At 41.4% G+C, this 17,466-nt stretch overlaps 1 protein-coding gene across 6 annotated transcripts in view; it reads right to left on the bottom strand.

Moving 5' to 3' along the window:
• Window positions 1-1,447: 1,447 nt before the first annotated feature.
• LOC125046676 overlaps window positions 1,448-17,466 on the bottom strand; it is a 20,112-nt gene continuing 4,093 nt past the window's right edge. Inside the window, exons 6-8 of one of the 6 annotated variants that reach the window (XM_047644534.1) lie at window positions 13,133-13,999; window positions 12,755-12,772; window positions 1,448-9,678 (exon numbers count right to left, since the gene is read on the bottom strand). In XM_047644534.1, coding sequence (XP_047500490.1) covers window positions 1,592-9,678; window positions 12,755-12,772; window positions 13,133-13,999 — 8,972 coding nt within the window. In that variant the 3' untranslated portion in view covers window positions 1,448-1,591. Of the gene's footprint in view, window positions 9,679-12,754; window positions 14,000-17,466 lie in introns of all 6 variants that reach the window. The other 5 variants (XM_047644531.1, XM_047644535.1, XM_047644536.1 and 2 more) reach the window with 5 other exon arrangements.

The raw sequence follows: 17,466 nt of genomic DNA, 5'->3' as shown, positions 1-17,466 counted from the left end.
GTCTGACACTGTTCTTATCATTCGCATCCAAATACTTTTCTTCAGAAGAAACTCTAACTTCTGTTCGATGTCACTGACTACTGAAACTAATTCTTCATAATACTCAATATCAGTATTATTGACGTAACTACTGATGAAACCAGAACTAATCAAGAGGAAAACTTTTTCTTGAACTACCTCTAGATTGATATCTAATGGGTCCTCATGGCCCACTTCAAACATCATGAGTAAGCCATCCATGTCCTCGAGAAGAGTTGTATTAATTGTCATGTTGATCATTAACTGATCTTGATTAGCTAAGAAGGCTCCAAGCACTGAGAAGAATTGATGATAATTTCTTATATCTGCATATGCCATATCTTCAAACACATCTTTTTCGAGTCTTTCAAGAGTAAAGGAGATGCTGTCTAATGCATCAAACAAAATGTGCTCCAATTCATTTAGTTCAGGCATAGGATCAGACCCTTCTAAGACACGGCCTAGGTCCATTAGCTCTTGAACTAATTCCTCATATCTCATGATCTGATACATTTCAACCATGCCCATGGACCACTGTCTAGCAGTGCTTGAAGCATCTCTAACAATTCTCAGTAGTCTATCAGAGAGGCTAGAATTGGAAGATGATTCACTTCCATCAAATGAGTCAATAAGTATATCAACTGATTGCATAAGATGGTGTAAGACATTAGATGCTCGCATGTACTGGTACTGATCTCTAAGGCTTACTGAATCAAGAAGTGCATTTTCTAAATTTTCAAAGAGGATATCCTCTAGTGTTGACTTAAATTCTAGCACGAAGTGATACCATAGCATGTCGGTAGTAGGAATTATTACATGAAGATTTTGGAGTTCCATGAAACTAGTCTTCAACTCATGAACTGAGTACATGTCTATGGATGATCTCATCAGATTAAGGTTGATTAGGTTATCAGTAAATATGTTAAAGCTTGTCATTTCAGTTCCATTAAAAATGTTATCTTCAGACATACTGTCGCTTGTGACTACCCAATCTTCGAAGGCATGAACAACCTTTCCCAGAAGTGAAGAAAGGTCAAGGTATGCCATGACAGCATTGCTTCCTCTTGCATATGAAGATATAAGTTCCCTTGTAATATTAATTTTGTCTTGAGTTTCCATGACAAGGGTTTCTAAGTCTTCCAGAACAGTCAATTTAACTGAAACAGCTGTGTTATTCAAAAGCATGTCAATAACAGTCATAGAAGAGGCCAAATCACGGAGGTTATCACTCTGAATATTGTCAGTGTCTGACAGTATGACTCTTAACATAAGACTAATGGTAGTCAGCTTGTCTTCATTGTTGCCTTCTTCCATGTCGTCAATCTCCTCACCTGCTGCTTCAGACTCCTCATCCGTAAGGCCTCCAGATTCTACAAGGTCGTGTAAATCAATAAGTGCATGCTGAATCATAGACAGCAGGAACTCACTCTCTTGGAGAATATAGTCCTTCTGTGACACTTGCCTTGCCTCTTGTATTTGTGAAGACATCAAGCTGTCTTTAAATTCATTTTCAACTACAAGGGATGATTGCCGTGAAATTGCACTCCTGACCGTTTCCTTCGCCATGTCTAGCTCAGAAGAAACAGTAGTAATGTCGGGCATTCATATCTCCAGACTTATTGGTACTGAGAGCACTTAAATCGAAAGCATAAGTTCTGAGGACAGAAATATCCTCGTCCTTGATGGAATGAACACCAGTGAATTGCATGAGCCACTCATTCAAACTTCCAAGCACGTGCTCAGTTTCGACAGTAATTTTCTCGCTTTCTCTGATAATAAAGAAAATGTCCTCGATAGACATGAAGATATTGTTGATTTCCTCAAGCCTGGAATACGAAATTTGGAAAGATGCTGATGATTCCATAGCTTGAACACGCTTGTTTATATTTGCTACGGTTGAAGTGATAATGGCCATAGACTCAATAAGGAGTTGCCTCTGGAACTTGCTAAATACAATGTTAGTGTTGCCTTTAACGAACATAGATACAAGTTCCTTTATTTTCATGGCGTCATGTCCACGGAAGTTGATATCACCCTCGGACCACCTCGTTATTATATCAATAATTATGTTGAATGATATGATTGCATCTTCGACATACTTAACTTCTTCATAATTATCCATATCATTTTCATTTCCATCTTCCTCTCCACCATCTCCACCATCACCTACATCATCTTCACCATCATTACTATCACCTTCATCTACATCAAGACCTTCATCTCCAGTAACACCATCATCTCCATCATTACCATTATCTTCAGCATCATCAACATCATCTCCAACATCACCATCACTATCTTCAGAATCTTCATCAACACCATCACCTCCTTCATCATTTTCACCATCTCCACCAACACCACCATCATCAGGATTATCATCTTCAAAGTCTTCGTTCATATAACCATAGAGATAGTCTTCAACAGATCTCATAAAGAGCGACACAGATGATTGGACTTCCTTAGCTTGCAGTATCGATTCACTGATACGGAGAGTTTCTTTTGTCTGCCTATCGACATGGGAATATAACTCTAAAAGATCAATTGTCTCTTTCAAGTAGGTAAAACTGGTTCCAGAAGTTACGGTAATATCGGAAATACCAAATGATTCTACTACTTCACTAAAGTCAGCCGGGATCAAACGCCAGTCAAACGTCAAGAAAAGAAGATACTCATAAAGTTGTGTTATCATATCATTGGTTTCGTAAGTGGTCACTGCTCCTACTTCTTCTTGAAGAGCAAAAAGTGTTGCTGATGTCGTGGTTATTGCCGCGCGGGATGATTCAAATGCACCTGACACTGTGCGGATATTTTCTACACTTTCTTGGAAATGCAGATGTTGTGATGCTTTATAGGTAAGAAGTGCAAGCTGGTTGATAATCCTTGATAAGTAAGCAATCTCTGAAGTCTCAAATGCAATAATTTCCAAGAGGATTTCAAACCTGGTATGGATATGATGAATTTCAACAGGAGTAATGGAAGTCAGATCAAATGTATTTAACATTAGACTGAAGCTGGTCACCTCATTAACCTCGATAATTTTCCCAGGCATGGGTCTGCCAAATGTTGATATTTTGTTATAAGCTTCTGCCATTACTTCATTACCAGCAGATGTGTAAATTATTTGTTTCTCCAACATCTGTGTACGCTGAACTTTCATCAGTGTCATAGAGACATGTGACACCTGGTATTTCAGTTCAAACACGAGTTCGTCCACGCCTTCAACGAACATGTCACCCGCCTCTTCTTCAAGTAGCATGAGGATATGTTCATAGTCGCGCAAGAGAGTAATTTCACCTGCAGTATATTCAACTGTATTTTGCATGAAGAGGATAATTTCCCCAAGTGCAAGGATATTTACTGGTGTTGCGTCAGGATTCATGTTGTTTTTAACTCGTTCTACTGATCTCATCATCTCTTCCAGTAGAGACAGAGATTCTTCAAGCAAGAACACTTTTGTTGTAGTAGTCTCAATTACATGTGACCTTGAAATCTCCTTAGACAAAGAAAATTCAACTGATCTGGCTCTCTGGAGAAGATTAAACCCTGCCATGACATTCGTGTCATCAATGTTTGTTACATTGAGTTCCATGAGTTCCATAACAGACATCTCGAAGAATGTTACAAATGCTGAGGAGTCTTCTGAACCAGCTTTTTCTATCAGCATCGAGAGACTTTCAAAGAGAGCAACAGGGATGCCATTTCCTGCTTTAAGTAGAATGTCCAGTTGAATGATTACCCTTGATAGTAATGCCTGGATCTGCTTCTGAGTAAAGATATTTTGTGAGTATTCTACATCAAAAGCACTATCTATAGTTCTGACCATTAATGATTCTTTTAAATCCTGAATGGTCATTATCACCTCCATTAGATTCCTTATCATCATTCCATTTTCAAATGTTCCAACCTTGAGGTCTAATGACATCAAATATCTATCGAGTTGGTCGAGATCATCTTCAGAAGCTTGACCATTTTCAATTATGGAAAGAATCCTTAGAATTCTCTCTACTTCCAAAATTTCAATTGGGTCTGCATCAAACTCGGGTATCCCAACAAAGTCTGAAAGGTCAGTAAACAGATCCAGAGCACTGACAACACTTTCTTCTGCTCTTCTGTTAATCATAAGTGATACTTCTCTTCGCTGTTCTGCCTGGGAAGCCTCAATTTCAAGGGTAACCTTAGTTGAAACAACTCTGAGATCATCCATGGCCTTCATAATGCCTTTAACATTAGTTTTACTCATCAGTATCATCTCAAGTTCCTGAAGAACATCTGCAAAGAACAAAAGTGTATCTCTTCTCATACCTACAACACTAAAACTCAAGATGGACAACTCTTCGCCAAACATTCTAATTATCTCATTTTCTTCACTCTCTTGTGTTTCAACACCAATTTCAGTAGTAATATTCTCTAGGACGTCAGAGATTTTTATAAACAGACTTTGAGCCTCCAGCAGAGTTTCCGTTACTGCCAGTCTCTCAATTCGAGATTCTAATTGAACTCTCTCAATAGAAATACTAGTTACAGCGAATGTAATGGAACTAAGGATTTCCTTAATTACCCCAAGGTTTCCAACAAAGATAGCTCCTATTATTTCTATGTTTTTATAAATTTCTTCTAATCGTATGACAGATTCAGTAAGCATCATAATATCCATCATAAGTATGTCACTCAGTTCTGTCATTTTGTCATCTGGTATATTATTTTCATTGGTGTTTGCAGATATATTCAACAGAGTCTCTTGTATCTTCAGAAGTACTGCTTCTGTTCTATCCAGTGCCTTCAGAGATTCAGTTTCCTCACTCAGACCTGAAAGCACATTTTTGCTGTTTGTAGCTTCTTCAAGTCTGACGGAGGCAGTTGACTGTAACTTTCTAAGATCTGCAATGCCAGTTCCAGTATCGCTTAATGCTTCAAACATTAAGGTACTCTCTTGAAGTATTATGATCTGTTCCATGGTTAGAGCTTCAATGGATAAACTTTCAAGGAAAACAATGAGCTCATCAACAGTTTCATCCTTTTCTACTGATGTAGCAAGTTCATACCCGATACTTAACTCGGAAGCAGTATGAATTATTCTTTGTAGAAGAGAAACTCCTTTGTTAAATGTGACAGTCTTTGCAGTACGATCAATTGATATCTGAATGTGTGAAATTTCCCTTTCCACGGTTTCTTGCACAAGAACAACAAGTGTTCTTGCATCCTCTAGGCCGATTATTCCCATTCCAGTACTGACTGTTGTATTCTTCAGGAACATCAATATTTCTTCTAGTCTTATAACAATATCCAGGGAAATAGTAACACCTCCGTTAATATCAATGAAGATATTGGTTACATCTGTAATTTCTGCAATTTCGATTTCCTCATTTGCATTTCCAATTTCTGATACAAAAGTATCGAAAATCTCTTCCATCTCTGAGACGATTTCCTTGGCTTTGTTAAGTCTGCTCGAAATACTGCGTTCCTCAGAAATACGTCTATTATCTTTCAGAGATGTTTCTATACCTCTCTTGACAGATGTAAGTGTTTCTAAGGTATTAGCAATCATACTAACATCAACTTCATCTTCATCATAGAGGAAAAATATTTCTTCCTCGAAAAGTCCAAGATCCCCAACTAAATCTGCAGTAAGTTCCCCAAAGAGAATAGTATTTAGAACATAGTTCAAGTCTTCAATAACAAACGGCATAGCAGTAGGTTCAGATTGTTCTATACTGCCGAAGAATTCTAAAGCAAATGACAGTTCTTCCTCAATTTTGTTGAGAGATGTGACAGATTTAGTTAACTGATCAATTTGACTCTGTGCCTCTTGAGCTGACACACGAAACTGGATCTCAGATTGCATAACAGACATAGTTTTCTGTGATAAAGACTGCAAATAGAATATACTAGGGATTTCTACTCCAGCTGTGACAGAACTTTTCAGCACTTCTAAGTCCTCCGACATGCTCTCAAGTAGTGCAATATCTATGGTTGACGACGGCGAACTAGAAAGACTTTCCAATAGAATGACAATGGAAGTGACCAGCTCATTTTCCTCCCCTACTGAAGTTGTTGTTCCAATCATTGAAATAATTTCCACTACGTCATAGGTGATTTGTGCTACAACATTAAGAATAAGTTCAAAGGAACCTAATTCCTCAATCAGCAAAAATCTATCCTGCTGCTCGTAAAGACGTCTATTAGCACTATCAATGGCCTCCTGACCAGCAGCCATACAGTCTACAAGATTTCCAATTCCTTCATCTGGACCAAGCATATCGAGTGTTGCCTGTATTATCAAGAAAATTTCTGTGGCTTCAAATATGTCCTCTTCTGTAACTGAGTCTACATTTGCAGATATGCGTTTGAAAAAGTCAATTAAGAAATCAACATCGGGATCATTTTCTCCAATAAGCTTAGATGCATCAACATTTTGAATGAATGTCATCGAGTCAACAAGCAATGTATCTACTGCTTCAATAACAGCACTTGCATGACGAATGTTAATTGTTATTTCGTAAATTTCTCTGGACTCAGATAAATAAGTTTGCACAGATTCTTCAGCTTGTGTAGTGACAAGTTCAAGCTCTTCAAAGTTTTCGAGCCTTTCGTTTGCTGCAATAATATTCTCAAGTTGGAAGGCAAATGTATCAATATCTTGAATATTCACTGACGAAATATCGTTCCTAATTTGGGCCATGGCTGCCACAAAGTTCTCTGTGTTGAATTGTGTCGTAGTTGAAACTGTGGTCATCAGTGCCATACTTTCGAAGGCAAAGAAGATTCGAATAAGAATAGATAATAAATCATCTCCAAATATAAGATTCTGGACAAGATTTTGTTGCTCTTGCTCTGTTTCAATAGTTTCATCAACCTTTTGTGTAAACACGGCAACTTGCTGGGAAATCTGTTGGATGCTGTATGTATAGCCACTGATGCTGAACGTACCATCAGCTTCAACTGCAAGACTACTTATTTCCTCCAAGAATACATTAAGTGTATCGATGTCAGCTTCTGTTATTGAGCTTGCTTTGCCAATCAAGAATGAGATAATCTCATAATATTCATCAAGGACAACATTCTTCTGTACATCCGAACCCTCCTCCACTCCAGAGTTTATATCAAACAACTCCTGCAGATAGGAGTTTATTTCTGTAATAGTTATCTGAATGGTCTGATATATACTTAGTTTGCTGAAGGACAGTTCAATTTTATTCACTTCTTTCATAAATGCTTGTTCCACACGACTAACCTCTGCAATAGCCTGAACCAAATTTGCAATTTGTATGTTACTACCTTCTTCAAAATCTAGAATGTATTCTTCCAAAGTCATCAAATTGGCTTCAAGAGTTTCCATGTCTTCAGAGGATATGTTTGTCATCCTTTTGCTTAGGGAAGTTATAGTGGTAACTATGTCGCTAACAGCAGATAATTCAGTTAACACTGTACCTTCTGCAGTTAGTTGATTCAGTTCTTTCAAAAGATCAGTGACATAAACTATTATATCAAATGCATTATATATTCTCACCGTTAAGTCGCCATTTACGTCAGCCTCCTCAATAATCGTAATTTGTTCATCTAGTCTAGTCTGCACTGATGTCAAAGTTTGGAGTAGAGTGTCAATGCCAGAATAGGCACCTGATAAATCAGAGATGGTTTCAAGTAAACTTTCCATTATGGAGATTGAAGATAATTTGATGTTGGAAATACCTGTACTCCACCTATTAAGTTCTGCCTGAATGTCTTCGATGAAGATATTAGATTCTAAAACATCCCCTTCTTCTATTCCTGAACTTAGACCTTGCATGACAAAATAGATTTCACTGATTATGTATTCTGCTCCTAAGAGGATCTCAATCTTCTCCTTGTTCTTGGCAGATTCTTGCAGTGTGTTCAATGATTTTACTGTAGTTGTAACAGCTTTCTTTGTTGTGGTAATCAGTCTATCCAGGGTAGCACTGCTCTTAATTACTGATATTGATTCTATCTTACTTTCAAACATTGCAAGAGTTGTTTCTGCTTGTAATATGTCTTCATCGTTTGGTGCATATGTCTTTGAGGAGAACTTTTCCATGAGCACTTGCAGATCCTGGATCACAGCCTCCAGAGATGCATCTATTACTGAGCTTGAGCTACTTGAAACTTTGCTCTTTAAAAGCGATGTAGCTTTCTCTGTGGAAGAGGCAATCGTACTCATTTTCTCAAACAGAGTGAAAGCTGTAATAGTTTCCTCTTTGGATTCATATTCATGTATCTTTTCAAGCAACTTGATGTCTATTTGACTTCCCTCCTCGATAATATCATCAATACCAGTAAACCCAACTGACGAATCTACCGAGTCGACGAGTGTATTTATATCATCATATAAACTTACTAGCTTGGTCACATCTTCTGTAGTTAGGCTATTTATTTTGATATTTTGAATGAAAGTCAGAGTGTTGGTAATGATTGTATTACTCTGTGTAGAGGTGCTGGATGAAGTTATACTCTGAATTTCTTCTGCAATTTCCACTAGAGAAAATACGAAGAATGAAACCTCGTAGAATATGTCAAGAGATTCAGTAATGGCAGTACGAGAGAGGGTTTCTTCAATTTTAGTATTCACTGTTGCAGCTAGCTTGCTGTTTGCAGATACAAGTTGTGGGAAATTTGTTATTGTAAAGGCTTCGTTTTTGAGGATTGTTGTAGCTTCCTCTTCAAATGCCTTGATTTCCTGAATCTGCTCTTCAGTAACAGATTCAATAGATGTTTGTAGATTAATCAATAAAGTAATAAGGCTCGTTGTTATCGTTACTGATACAGAAGCTGTTCCTTCAGTGACTGAATTCATAGCTGATGTTAGTAGATCAATTTGTTCCTTAACAATAGCTGTGGCAGTTGATAAACTGTCAAGAAGAACTGCTTGTGTTTGGGAAGACTCCATAGCCTTATTCTTCTCCTGTGCTGCTGTAATTTTCGTAGTTGCTGTTGTAATTTCCGATTGTGTTGTCTCAACAAGAGTGATTTCTTCAGAAGTGAAGGTGACGGTGCCGCTCTGAACTTGAGAAAGAAGTGTCTGAAGTTCTGTCTCGAAACTAGTAAGAGATGCTGCAGAAGTGCTAGTGATGGCACCAAGGCCAGACTTTATGATGCCCTTCAAGATTGCTGATATTTTTACAATAACATTCACGTTGGTGGTAATACTACCTGCCACGGCTGATCCTGCCTGTGTTAATGATTGTTGCAGTGTACTCATTGATGCTTGGATTCTGGTGACCGACTGCTGAACCTTTGTTATCAGCTCTTTCTTTACTGAAAGTTGTTCCTGTTTTTCCTCTCTTACCACAACCTCAATGAGCTTGCTAGCAAGGCGAACCGATTTCTTTGTAGTCGTTTTGATAATCTTTATGGCAGACACAGAAAGTGTACTTCCTGCTTGAATTTCTCTTCGTATTTGCTTAACTGCCATCGTGGTAGACTGGATGGACTCTCTATCGCTGTCAGTAATTCTCTTGATGTCAACCATCCAGGTCGTAATCTGTACGCTGATTTTGACGATCACTTCAATATTTACGGTAGTGGTGGTTCCCTGCCTCTTTTGCCGAAGATCACGACGGCGGCGGCCCTTTTCCGCATCGGCTACGGCATTGTTCATTTCGTTTGCCAAGTCTTGAACTTCGTCTAACACAGACCTAGTTGAGGCTGTCGTTGTCGATGAGTAAGATGACGTGATGTTAGTAATGTAATAGTGATAGTGATACAAAAAGAATAATATATATATATATATATATATATATATAAATATATATAAAATCACAGATTATTCTTCAAATACAATACGATTACAAATTATTAGTCAGTTGTAAATATTAACTGTAATACATATTATTTAATTACTCAGGGAGTGTAAGCAAAAGCAGGCAATATATCATACCCATGCAATCACGTGTAGTAAAGAAAAGAAACCCGTGCATCAAAATTTAGTTCTGATAAGAACATTCATAAGAAAGGGTGAAATCTCAATAACTTGGAAGATAGTATTGATATTCTATATTAAAGAGGAAGCACTTAGTACGCTGCGTTAGTGCAATCAATGAACAGTTTTTATTGCCTATTCATTAATTCAGTATTTTATGAAGTGTGAATTGTCGCGGAAATTTTGAAAATATCAATAGGATGTGTATGAAGTGGTGTCACATTAATAATCTTTTCAGCATTAGAAGCAAATTAACTTATTTGGAATTTAGCGGTAAGGTAAACCTTGTACTTGGGGAATGTGTAGGAAATCAAAATCTGAACATGCACAACGAAGCAGTGTTTTCGAGATGGTTATGTGCGAAAGCAAACATGAAAGACACAACAAACAACTGGTTTTCCAGCAGGGGTTAAACCCCAGAAGGTGGCTTGTTTACTGGTAAGCATGGTTTTTTATAGTTATTAATTAAACATTCCAAATGCCAGCGAGTGGACAGGTAGGAAACACCATGGTTAATGGCCCTTTTGCCCTTAATCGGGCAAGGAGAAAAAAATATAGTTAAACAAGAATAAAAAAACATGTATATTATTTGAATATGAGAAAATTTATCAGCGAATAATTTAAAGGAAGCAGGGATATTCAGCTGGGAAATTTAGTGGAAATGCAGGATAGAGGTAAAAGCTCTGCAACAAGGCGATGCAGAATCAGACTCGATGAATCAGTGAGTTGTGGATCAGGATGATGCGTCTTTAGGCCCACTCTGAAAGTAGGCTCTGAGGTTTCATAAGATTATTTATTATATTGTGCATATGGTGCATTTCACTTATAAACTATGTAGTTTGTTAGAATACCAAAAGCGCTTCAGTATACTAAACTGGACCAACTCAACAACTGGGAATCCAAGCCTACAAGGACATTAGTCAGCTGAAACAGGTTTGGGTCAGTCAAGAGTGCTTTTTATTGCAAACTGATTGATAAATATTTTAAAAATATTCTGGATGCTTCTTTATGTGATATAGGGATATATGTAAAACATAAATGATGTATATAATGCATGACTCAATTTTGGCACTTCAAGAGGAGTATAAAATCCATACTCCAATCTCATGAAACAGCTCCTAGTGTCTGGAGTACTCTGATTCACTAAACGTCTTTCGAGGAAGATTTTTAAAAAAGAGATGTAAAGCAACACAAATGTTGCATGTGAATTTTAAAATGACCACTCATATGAAGTGTCAGATTATTGAAATAAAAAGAGAATTGGTGAATTGGAAACCCCCAGGGTCCAGAATAAGCCGTGTGACCAAATGGTTTAGCTTTGCTTTATATGGGTTGACTTTATATAATTATATGCATACGTCTAGATACACCAAATATAAATGTTGAAAGATGTAATATAATTATATGTAATGTAATTCTCACTTAGTTTGTGTGTGTGTGTATTGTATCAAATTATATATGTGTGTATATATATTATACATATATTATGTTTATATATACATATGTATACTTATGTGTGCGTTTGTGAATCTAGTAAGCTGATGTAAATATATTTACATTATATATTTGTGTTTGAGTGTGTGACCAGAAATAAGTGAGAGGATTAAGATATTTAATATAAACGTTGGTTATATATCAACACAAGGCGTTTAGATCTTTGATTTATATCAGCATTTAATGGCAAGCATTGTGAAGGGCGGAAGTGCTTTATGAAATTCTCGAAGTCTGGTAAGTGAGCCTCGTTGTACTTTGATGTTCCATGTACTGTTGACAGTTTTGGCAAAAGTCTTGTTATATCACAGATTAACGTAATACAATTAGATTATGTAGATGATAATCACAAAATATGTTGGGTTGATTTTTTAAAAAGTGACTTAACACATTCCTGGCAATGAGCAATTGATTTAGCGGACCCATCTGTTGCAACTGACCCACCTGCTGTTGGCTCAGCTGTGCTTGGCCCTTCTGGTGTAGTTGGTCCAGCAGTAGTAGTTGGCCCACTAGTGGTAGTTGGTTCTCCACTAGTGGTTGGCCCACTAGTGGTAGTTGGTTCTCCACTAGTGGTTGGCCCACTAGTGGTAGTTGGTTCTCCACTAGTGGTTGGCCCACTAGTGGTAGTTGGTTCTCCACTAGTGGTTGGCCCACTAGTGGTAGGTGGTTCTCCACTAGTGGTTGGCCCACTAGTGGTAGTTGGTTCTCCACTAGTGGTTGAGGAACTGGTTGAAGTTTGCTTAACACTAGTCGTTAGGATATTAGTTGTACTTTGTCCATCTGCAGTTGTTACAACTGTTGTTGATAGACCTTTTGTAGTCTGTCCGCTCGTTGTGCTCAACCCACCTGCTGTTGTTCCACCTGCTGGTGTTGTTCCACCCGCTGGTGTTGTTCCACCTGCTGGAGTTGTTCCACCCGCTGGTGTTGTTCCACCTGCTGGTGTTGTTCCACCCGCTGGTGTTGTTCCACCTGCTGGTGTTGTTCCACCTGCTGGTGTTGTTCCACCCGCTGGTGTTGTTCCACCTGCTGGTGTTGTTCCACCTGCTGGAGTTGTTCCACCCGCTGGTGTTGTTCCACCTGCTGGTGTTGTTCCACCCGCTGGTGTTGTTCCACCTGCTGGTGTTGTTCCACCCGCTGGTGTTGTTCCACCTGCTGGTGTTGTTCCACCCGCTGGTGTTGTTCCACCCGCTGGTGTTGTTCCACCTGCTGGTGTTGTTCCACCTGCTGGTGTTGTTCCACCTGCTGGTGTTGTTCCACCTGCTGGTGTTGTTCCACCTGCTGGAGTTGTTCCACCTGCCGGTGTCGACCCACCTGCTGGTGTCGTTCCTCCTGCTGGTGTCGTTCCACCTGCTGGAGTTGTTCCACCTGCTGGAGTTGTTCCACCTGCTGGCGTTGTTCCACCTGCTGGAGTTGTTCCACCTGCTGGAGTTGTTCCACCTGCTGGAGTTGTTCCACCTGCAGGAGTTGTTCCACCTGCTGGCGTTGTTCCACCTGCTGGCGTTGTTCCACCTGCTGGAGTTGTTCCACCTGCTGGCGTTGTTCCACCTGCTGGAGTTGTTCCACCTGCTGGAGTTGTTCCACCTGCTGGAGTTGTTCCACCTACTGGTGTTGTTCCACCCGCTGGCGTTGTTCCACCTGCTGGTGTTGTTCCACCTGCTGGAGTTGTTCCACCTGCCGGTGTAGACCCACCTGCCGGTGTCGTTCCTCCTGCCGGTGTCGTTCCTCCTGCTGGCGTTGTTCCACCTGCTGGAGTTGTTCCACCTGCTGGAGTTGTTCCACCTGCTGGAGTTGTTCCACCTGCTGGCGTTGTTCCACCTGCTGGCGTTGTTCCACCTGCTGGCGTTGTTCCACCTGCTGGCGTTGTTCCACCTGCTGGTGTTGTTCCACCTGCTGGCGTTGTTCCACCTGCTGGCGTTGTTCCACCTGCTGGCGTTGTTCCACCTGCTGGCGTTGTTCCACCTGCTGGCGTTGTTCCACCTGCTGGCGTTGTTCCCCCTGCTGGCGTTGTGCCACCTGCTGGCGTTGTGCCACCTGCTGGCGTTGTGCCACCTGCTGGCGTTGTGCCACCTGCTGGCGTTGTGCCACCTGCTGGCGTTGTTCCACCTGCTGGCGTTGTGCCACCTGCTGGCGTTGTGCCACCTGCTGGCGTTGTGCCACCTGCTGGCGTTGTGCCACCTGCTGGCGTTGTTCCACCTGCTGGCGTTGTTCCACCTGCTGGCGTTGTTCCACCTGCTGGCGTTGTTCCACCTGCTGGCGTTGTTCCACCTGCTGGCGTTGTTCCACCTGCTGGCGTTGTTCCACCTGCTGGCGTTGTTCCCCCTGCTGGCGTTGTTCCACCTGCTGGCGTTGTTCCACCTGCTGGCGTTGTGCCACCTGCTGGCGTTGTTCCACCTGCTGGCGTTGTGCCACCTGCTGGCGTTGTGCCACCTGCTGGCGTTGTTCCACCTGCTGGCGTTGTTCCACCTGCTGGCGTTGTTCCACCTGCTGGCGTTGTTCCACCTGCTGGTGTTGTTCCACCTGCTGGCGTTGTTCCACCTGCTGGTGTTGTTCCTCCTGCTAGGATATACATGCATGCTCTATACAAAAAATACTAGACTATTGAACCCTAAAAATTACTTCGTCTAATCTTTATTTTGCTCTAATGATTATGGTAAGCAGTATATACGTTTGCCTAGGCACAAGCGTGAACATTTGATATTCATACATAAATAGACACTCGTGCACATATATGTGTGTGTGTATTGTGTGTGTGTGTGTGTGTGTGTAGTGTACATACATATATATATACGTATATATGTAAATATATTTACAAATATATGTATACATAACTAAATATATATATATACACACATATATGTATGAGTATATATACATATATATGAGTATATATACATATATATGTATGAGTATATATACAATTGGCGATCTCAGATTGTGCAAGCAACAGGTCCTGTACCGGTTTCACTGTGCAACCATTGGTTGGACACATGGTCCCGCCAACTGTACCCCATGATCCGGTGCAAGGATCTGTTACAAAAGGCATCAAGATGAGATTCCAAAGCACAAGATAGCATCCAGGTTTCTCTACCATGTAGTAAAACTGGCAGTATCAGGGCCTTGAAGACATGTAGCTTCGTCCCTCTGCACAGGTACCGGCATCTCCAAATATTCTTGTCGAGAGATTTCCTGACCCCTGCTGCCAGGCCAATCCATCTACTGACTTCCTGGTTTGACAGCCCAGAGTCATGAACTGCACTACCGAGGTATATAAAGCTCTCTGTGACTTCGATGTGTTCACCACAAGCACGTACCGACTGCATAGGGTCTCCTAGTAAGCCCCCAAAATCCTGGATCTTGGTCTTGATCCAGGAGACCTCTAGCCCCAAGGGCTAAAGGTCTCCTAAGGTTTCCAGAGATTCAGATAGAATGACAACATCATCAGCAAAGTCAAGGTGCGTATCCTTGATATTGCCCAGAGTTGCTCCACAGTGATTTTGGACAGTAGCTCTACCCAGTATCCAATCCATGCAAGTGTTGAAAAGCGTTGGTGCAAGAACACAGCCTTGCCTCACTCCTGAACTAACAGGGAAGAAGCTCGACAGGCCCCCACCACACTTTACAGCACTTTCAGTGCCTGTATACAGGTTTGTCATTAATCCAACAATCCTTGTTGGAATTCCTCTTAGTCTCAGGATCTCCCAGAGTGATTCGCGATGCATCATATCAAACGCCTTCTTGAGGTCGATGTAAGCTGCGAGTAGCCCACGTCCGAAATTACGGCGCTCTACAATGACTCGGAGTACCAGGAGTGAATCCAGATTGCTCCAGCCTCTGGTGCCTCAGCAGGTGGTCTCTGATACATCTCAGTAGAATGTGCGCAACTACCTTGCCTGGTACACTGAGTAGTGTAATGCCTCGGTGATTGCTGCAGTCCCACCGATTCCCTTTCTCCTTCCAGAGAGAGATGACCACACTTCTCAGCAGGTCGGGGGGAATGGTACCAGTCTGCCAGATGGCAGATAGGACTGCATGCAAACCTCTTGCCATAGGTTATTCCACCAGCCTTTAACAATTCAGTTGGGATGCCACAAATACCTGCTGCTTTACCACTCTCCAGCATGGAAATCGCCCCCCTCATTTCAGTCAGGGAGGGTGGATCCTCGCTGATGGGTAGGTCTGACAGAGGAATCTCAACATTACCCACATACAAGTTAACTGTTGGTGGATCAACCTGATACAACTGCTCAAAATACTCAGCCAAATGCACACGCACCCCATCAGGATCTGAGATTATCAAGTCACTTGCTGAGCGGACTGCAGTCGTCTGAGAGAAGGTCTTGGAGTTCATCTTTCTGAGGGCTTGGTAGGCAGGACGAAGGCCATTTACTAGTAAATAGCATTCGACCTCCTCTGCAAGATTCCTGATAAACTGTTCCTTATCTCTTCTCAACAGTGACCTAGTCCTGCACACTAGAGAATGGTGCAAGTTGCTATCCCCTGAGAATCGAGCCGCACAACAAGCATCTGTATCTTCCAGTTTCTCCTGCAAGATGAAATTCTGTCTTGCTCTTGGGCGTTCACCAATCAATTCTTGGGCAGCATTAAGTGTTTACACCTGGTTTCCCACAGAAGAACAGGGTCCATCAGGCCGTCGAGTGCTGTGAAACGACCAGAGATAGCCTTGGCAAACCCTCGGGCACACTCATCCTCTCTCAATCTGTCCACATGAAGCACCATAGGGTGTACAATGGGGCGACGGAGGGTTCTACCCATATCGCTGTATCAAGTCCAACGATGTGGGTCAGAATGCTGATACCAGAAGCCAGAAATCCTCAATTTCTGGGACCTAGCAAAGTCACGGAAAAGAAAGCTATTCTCACTACCAGCATCAGCTCCTGAGCCATGAGGACTGACAGAAATCTCGTAGTCAGGTCGATGGCAGTCACATTGAAGTCACCCAGAACAATACAATACACAGATACAAGTTTGTTGTAAAATATCTTTCACGCTCAAGTTTATATACATCCATAGGAGCATACATAGTAATAAGAGACGTGAAGCCAAATGAAAGCTTCAGTCTCAATACCATAATACGCTCATCAACTGGAGTGACCTCTGCTATGGAGGGTTGAAGTCTGCTGGAGATGGCTATGGCTGCTTCCTGGAGATGGTGGCCATCGCTGCGGTCCAACCTGTAATAAGTGTAGCCACCCACACTAATCGTGCCACTGCCAGGTCCTCTCACCTCCGAGAGAGCAGCCATCTCAACTCAACTCTCAGCTGCTTCAATTCTCTTGACAGTATTGGTAATCCATCGTCCTGTCACAAGGAACGTTCCAAGTCCCCACCCTGACAGCTCACCTGAGGTCTTACCTCGGGCAGTCACTCTGGGTGGGCGCCACTTCTGCCACCCCTACGGACGTTGCCCAATATAGAGGTGGTTGGCTGGCTGCAGGTCCCATAATCCGCCTGCAGGGCTCCCTAGGGCTTTCCCCCACAAGCCTCATGCCAGGTTGGCGGCTGCCGGGACCCAGATGGGATGACGGGTAACCCCCGTTCCTTACCTGAGTCCCAGCGGTCGCCAACCCAGAGGGACCCACAGCCCGCCTTACTTGCTGGGTGGGAGGGACAATAGCCCTCTCCCCAGCACCAACAACTGTACGTTCTTCTACCAATACGGTTATCTTGGGGAGTCAGACTGGCAAGGCCTGCCTCCCCACAGCCTGCCCATTAACCCCAGGGGGCACGGGGGCAGGAGTTAGTACGAAGCCATACATACATACATATATATATATATATATATATATATATATACATGCAGCTATTTTTAAATATATACATGTATGTGTGTGTGTAAATAGATATACATACTAACATAAATGCATATATATGTATATATATACATAAATATATATATGTATACACACACAGACATATATATATATATATATATATATATATGTATAAACACACACAGACATATATAAATATAAATGTATACACACACACACACAGACATATAT

This window comes from Penaeus chinensis, chromosome 39 (genome assembly GCF_019202785.1).
Source record: "Penaeus chinensis breed Huanghai No. 1 chromosome 39, ASM1920278v2, whole genome shotgun sequence".
Classification (NCBI taxonomy): Eukaryota; Metazoa; Arthropoda; class Malacostraca; order Decapoda; family Penaeidae; genus Penaeus; species Penaeus chinensis.
The sequence above is the reverse complement of the archived record's forward strand: the minus strand, read 5'-3'. Positions and strand labels throughout refer to the sequence as shown.